The sequence below is a fragment of the Mesitornis unicolor genome, unplaced genomic scaffold, assembly GCF_000695765.1.
Source record: "Mesitornis unicolor isolate BGI_N332 unplaced genomic scaffold, ASM69576v1 scaffold42454, whole genome shotgun sequence".
NCBI lineage: Eukaryota > Metazoa > Chordata > Aves > Mesitornithiformes > Mesitornithidae > Mesitornis > Mesitornis unicolor.
The window spans coordinates 23,410-29,746 of record NW_010181620.1 but is presented as its reverse complement, the minus strand read 5'-3'; the positions used below and the strand labels follow the sequence as shown (position 1 = coordinate 29,746).

At 42.5% G+C, this 6,337-nt stretch overlaps 1 protein-coding gene across 1 annotated transcript in view; it reads right to left on the bottom strand.

Annotated features, from left to right (window-relative positions):
- Positions 1 to 775: 775 nt before the first annotated feature.
- LOC104539845 (cytochrome b-245 heavy chain) overlaps positions 776 to 6,337 on the bottom strand; it is a 20,041-nt gene continuing 14,479 nt past the window's right edge. The window contains exons 9-13 of the mRNA XM_010183472.1: positions 5,035 to 5,288; positions 4,068 to 4,230; positions 3,081 to 3,227; positions 1,775 to 1,899; positions 776 to 1,079 (exon numbers count right to left, since the gene is read on the bottom strand). Of these exons, the coding sequence (XP_010181774.1) occupies positions 953 to 1,079; positions 1,775 to 1,899; positions 3,081 to 3,227; positions 4,068 to 4,230; positions 5,035 to 5,288 (816 nt within the window). The 3' untranslated portion in view covers positions 776 to 952. The remainder of the gene's footprint in view (positions 1,080 to 1,774; positions 1,900 to 3,080; positions 3,228 to 4,067; positions 4,231 to 5,034; positions 5,289 to 6,337) is intronic.

Genomic DNA, 6,337 nt, shown 5'->3' with positions numbered 1-6,337 from the left:
AGAAACTGCCCACATGATCTTTGTTTTCTCAAACCTGTTTCATCATTGCAGAGGAACAGCTGAACAACAGGGCCAAAAGCACTGTGTGCTTTTAAGTTTGCTTCAGAAAACACCCATTAAATCATTTAGCAACAGGATTTTTTCAGCCTTCAGAAAATCAGAACTGGCAGTCTTGAAAACATGAAACCTCTTCTTGTTTGGATCCCTGCACCATGAATTTGAAGGTGTGAAACTGAAAGCATTCGAAGCAGTCAAGCCATGACTTATGTGCTGGGTGCAGGACTTGGTTTGACTCTGTCCTTGTCATCCCCCTGCAGCTGGGGTGGGGGTGGCAGTCAGAAATCCAGGTGGTTCCTTTCCAGTTCTCCTCTTTCTTAAAGAGGAACAGCTGCTTTTCAGCTGCCTGCGCTATCTCTTGTCCAAGACGTTTATCTTGTATTCGGAAGCCTGAAAGATGCTGGTGCACAAAGGAGATTTCCTCTTGTAAGGAACAGTCTTTTGCTGACACTCTTCCCTAACCCCTCCTTGTTCCAGGGACTGGCTGTGGTCAGGATAAGCTGCCTCCTAATAGCAAGCATTGTGCTAGAACACTTTATTGTTTAATAAGCATTAAGCTTTACCAGTGTGAATTGGCTCCCAAATGCACATGGCTGCCTAGACCCTTTGGCAGTCATTATGGATAACAGGAGGATAAAGGCAGTTAATTGAGGGGAAATCCCCTCACACAGACAAAGAAAAGAGATTTCTGCTAAACTGCCAGCACACAGAGGGCAGTGCACACTTCCCTAAGGTACAACTTGACTCTTTTACAGCGCCAAAATAATTCCCAAGAAGCAGAGATTTGCATTAGTGTAGCTGAGATTAGAAGCTGGGCTGTCCTTCCCAGACTCCAAATAGAAAAAGAGATCCAGTCTTTAGACTTTGTATTGGATGACTCCCACGTGCTTGGGAGTTAGAAGTTTTCCTTGTTAAAAATGAAGTGTACTCCTCGTGGGTCAGCTTCTGAGTTGCTGATGCTCTGCTTGTTGAGGGTGTCAGCTAGAGCCTCAGGTCCACAAAGAAAAACGCCTATTCTGGAGCTGTTAAGAAAATGAAAATATAGTCAGGAACTAGGTATGGAGCAACTGGATGTTCTTCATGTCAATCAATCTTATGTTCTGTAGGTGTAAGGTTTTTTTCTTAACTGCAGGAACTAAAGTAGAACTGAGTGTCTACCCCTTGAAACTTGTAAGGCATTTACTGCTGCTTCTGAAATACATGGTGGTCTTAATCTCAGCTCAGCAGAAGTCAGTGAAGACAAGTTTATTGACCTCAGTGAAATCAAGGAAATAGAGCTTCAAAGAGCTTACAGCACAGACTCTTGAAAGGAACTATTCTTTTTTTCCTGCTAATCTTGGGTGCTCAGCTAAAGGTCATCCATATTCAGGTTTTGGGTTTTGAGGTGAAAAGTATTTTTGAGTTATTTAGACATCATATGATATTTCTATCTTTTTCAGCTGGAATGATGGGGTATGGTTTTTCTAAAACTTCTGCTAGTAATTAGATATTCCATTAAATACCTCACCTAAAAGGGATGATTTTTTTTTTTAAATTGAAGGTTAAAACAATTTGGTCAAGACCATAGATCATGTCCATGACTGTAAAAAGAACAGAAAATACCTGGAGACTATTAGAGAAAAAAAAAAAGAAAGTTCTTCAAACTTTATCAGCCAAAGGAACAAGATTGTGCTATTATAGCATTTAGATAGAAGTAGTCCAGTTTGTACAGGTTTACCCAGGATGCTGCCCTGCAATAGTTTTGAACTCGTTTTCCCAGTTAGGTCTTCCATACAAGGTTTTCTGTTTAAGGCCTGTAATCACATCTTTCTCTTCTTCATGATGCATTACGAAATGAGTGGCCTGTGGGAAAGGAAGCACAAAGGACAGTGTAAAGACAGAGTTAAATATGGCAGCATTATGTTCTGTTTAAAAAAAAAAAGTTAGTATGCACGGAATTATATCCAAACTGAGAATGTGGACTATATGGTGTTCAGCGAGGAAAGCTAACATGGGTAAAGTCCTGACTGTCAGTGTCTGTCTCTCCCTTTTCCCCAGATTGGACAATCTCAAGAGTTAAAGCTGTGAAGCATTTAGCACAACAATTAATTATGTTTCTTTTGGAATGAACTGGTTTAGTCTAAGAACTGTAAAGTAAGGCTGTAAATTAAAACAGAACTTTCCCTTCAGGTACAATAATAAAACTCCCTTGTTCTTAACTAAGGCCTGCAGTTAGATCTCTGGAAGGTTTGATCCATACAAGAAGAGCTTGTCCACCCTCCCTGTGTAACTTTCACCTAGATCAGCTAAGCTATGTAGAGCCAAGAAGAGGAGAAGATGTGATTAAGGGCATAAGTTCAGGCTTTGCAAAGTTCTACAGCACTTTTATATGCCAAAAAGTTACAGGTGACTTCCTTCCCAAACAAGAATTGTGTTACTTCTTTCCTCCTGGTTTTTCCATTGCCTGTGTGATAACTTCCTACCTTACTCGTATCCCTCCCTGACAAGTCTAGCTGAGCTACATCACTTCAGGCCTATGGTGAATTTTGCAATGGTGAAATATAAGTAAAATAAAACATCACTGTAAGTAATAGAGTGAGCACCTTTCCTGACTCAGTCATACATTATCAAGTGGCTCATGGATGAGCTGCTCCTTTGTATCTTTACAGTGACCTACATGCATGGGATCAGATACAGAACTCATGAGAGTCCTGAAACAAACATGCCGCCATCACTCAAACCTCATGCATTAGCTTCTCAATCCCAAGTGCTGCTAGAGACACTTGTGTGGTCAGCTGAGGTTGGTGCTGTGAAAAGAGACTGGTTCCCAGAGTACACAGCCAGAGCAAACCAGAAAGGAAGTCAGAGAGCACATTAGCAGCTGATCCCGTGTAACTTCTGGTGGATCATACCTATATGCATTTAAAACCTCTGAGAGCCAGATGGAGGGCCAAGATAAACATCATTTGACTATTTATCAAAACATAACATGCTAACATCAATCTCAGAGCATATGGAAATGACATTTTCCACCATACTGTTACCTGAGATTCATCCCAGCCTGTAAGGTAGATGTTATAGCTGAGAAACTCCGCGTTATTCCTCTCCTGCATTTGAGCCTCTAGAGATTGCAAGAGGTCAGCAAACCATTCAAAGGCATGAGTGTCCCTGCAAAGCCAGTAAAAATAGATCTGGAAGAGACAAGAGTGAGCTTTCAGGGGACATAGACACTTATGGTTTCTGGTTTTACATCTGCTGACAAAATGAGGATTGTAGAGTTCTTGTATAAACTGCCCTGACCACTGCAGTAGATGGGTATGCTGGTATCGAAGCTATTCCGGAGTTTTGACACTGGGAGTGTTGTGAAGCAGAATAAGTGACTGCAAGAACAAGGAAACATCTTTCTATTTCTCTTTCACCAGCAGGTTACAATTTTAGTTGGTGATGTTTCCCCACTTACATCCTTGTAAAACAGCTTGTTGGGACATAAATTAATGATTTAGAAGTAGACTCTATCTCCCTGTCTGCTGGCGGACAAAGTAAATTAAAGCAGGTAACAAAACCAGTTCTGTACTCGGAATGTGACCATAATCGCGGAGGGTGACCCCGCACCTCTGCACAGGGAGTTTCCAGGGGCAGAAAGTGAGAGGAGGATGGTAGCAGTGCTGTTCCACTGACATAGAGTTGCTGTCTCTCTGCCTGGGGAAGGAATGCATTATTTGCATGGGCTGTATTAGCACCTTGAACTTTGTGTTTCTCACGCAGATTGAACAGCATCTCCACTGCAAGTGGAAATCCCCAGGGCCACAGTCAAGATTTGCATGTGTGATTTTGCTTGTAGGCTGTTTCTCCTTTCATTATGTTTTTGTTTTTGACCCTCCCACTTCCTTGCCTGCTAGTCTTGTGAGGTAACTGGACTCTTCTCTTAGGACTCAGGCATGTCTGCAGCCAGACCACCTTTGCTGGGCCTGTTTCATTTGGGCTGTTGGCACTTGAAAAATTACATGGATTCTGGGAAAGAGGACACGCACCTTCTTGAGTTTCAGGTTGGTTGCATCGTGGCAGTATTTGTACCAGACAGACTTGAGTACAGATGCAAAGGGGGTGACCCCTATTCCAGCTCCAATGAGCATAACAGTTTCATAACTGAATACGTCCTCACTCGCTGTTCCAAAGGGGCCATCCACAGCTATCCTGAAATTGGAAGTATACTTAATAAATCACAGAATCACACAGAATCACAGAACGTTAGGGATTGGAAGGGACCTCAAAAGATCATCTAGTCCAATCCCCCTGCTGGAGCAGGAACACCTAGATGAGGTTACACAGGAAGGCATCCAGGTGGGTTTTGAATGTCTCCAGAGAAGGAGACTCCACAACCTCTCTGGGCAGCCTGTTCCAGTGCTCTGTCACCTTCACTGAGAAGAAGTTTCTTCTCAAATTTAAGTGGAACCTCCTGTGTTCCAGCTTGTGTCCGTTACCCCTTGTCTTATCATTGTTTGTCACCGAGAAGAGCCTGGCTCCATCCTCGTGACACTCACCCTTTAAATATTTATAAACATGAATGAGGTCTCCCCTCAGTCTCCTCTTCTGCAAACTAAAGAGACCCAGCTCCCTCAGCCTTTCCACATAAGGGAGATGCTCCACTCCCTTGATCATCTTTGTAGCCCTACGCTGGACTCTCTCCAGCAGTTCCTTGTCCTTCTTGAACTGAGGGGCCCAGAACTGGAATCAACAGTGAATATTTATTACCACTGTTTAAAGTAACAATTAGAAGGTAAGGTATTTGTCTGCTACAATGCACATTTGGGCTGAGTACTGGTCAGCAAAAAAAGAGGTGGTGTTGACAGAAGAAAACTGGAAGGAGCCATCTGAGGCCCACATCTACGATGGAAGTAGTTAAGGTTTGTATCACAGGTGCCACTAAACTGGATGAGCAAAATTTGAACTTTGTCAGAAGTGTTGGGTGACTTTACCATGGAGACTCTTTGTACATACTTGGGCATCTTCCATGCCTCCTGGAATTCTTGCTTATCACATCCGCAGGCATTGAACAAGCCTTCTGTCCAGTCCCCTACAATACGGACGTGAATGCTGAAGTAGTCCTCTTCTGGAGCAGAGGTTAATGTAAATGGATGCCATTCCAGTCTAGACACCGCTGGACATCTGACAAAAATGTATTGCCCGACCTCCATCTTGAAGCCCTTCTTCATCATCTGGAGCTCAATTGTCTTGAAGGGATGAATGACCACCTACAGTGAGAGGGACAAGGGGAAAAAGGGAAAAGAAAAAGGTTGGCTTCACTGTTCACTAGGTGTATCTGCATCCTTCATCACTAACATCAACCTTTGCTATGAGAGAAAGGAAAGCATGTGAAACTTTATTCCCAGCAGAATTGAGAATGAGGAACAGGACCTGACAGCCAGATGAAAGACTGCAGAAAATGCTGAATTTTTGGTGAAATTATTTTTTCACACCATGCATGCAGTCAAGTCAGACTGGCACACCTTGTAACACATCACCAGATCTATGTATGCACATTATTAACTCCAGATGCACCTTACACAGTGGCACAGAGCACAGTATTAACGAATATGGCTGCATATATAGGGGCAAAACCATAGGGCTAGCATACAGATAGGGAAAATACCTCTGGAAACTGATGTTTTAATGTTATCGCTGGGTGGGATCTATAATATGGGCATTTGCATTCTGCCTATCTTTAGCCAAGAGCAAATAGAAGCAATATTATAGGAGCAAGGCTGGTATTTCCGTAACTATGATTTTTTAATCCTAAAGTTGTCTGCCAAGGCTACTTTCAATTTTCAGAAGATAATTGCAAGAGGTAAATCTATCTATTAATGTAGGTATTAATAGTAGTGCTTAGGATTATGGAAAAAAGTTCTGCCGATGGAGAACTAAGTAGACACCATAGACATATGGTGTAGAAATGGCTCAGAGATATTTTGGTAAAATTGTCAGAAAGCACACTATCTTATAGGAGCCTTCCAACATGTCAGCATCGTGCCAGGGCACAGTAGAGACATCCAATGTCATCCCCCAAGTCCTGCTACAACTTGAACAGGATATGTCCATGAGATATAGCACAGTGTCATGTGAGGAAATTACATTGGGAAAGGCCAGTTTTTATATTTTTGAGCTTGGTGCCATGCTAATTTGGCTGTCAGATTTTCAGAACCAGCATTAACATCTCTGCAACACACCATGGAGAATGGAAGCTCAACGTTAGCTTTGGCTGCACAGAATAGACGCTCCCTAAGTCTCATTTTCAGGAGTCCTT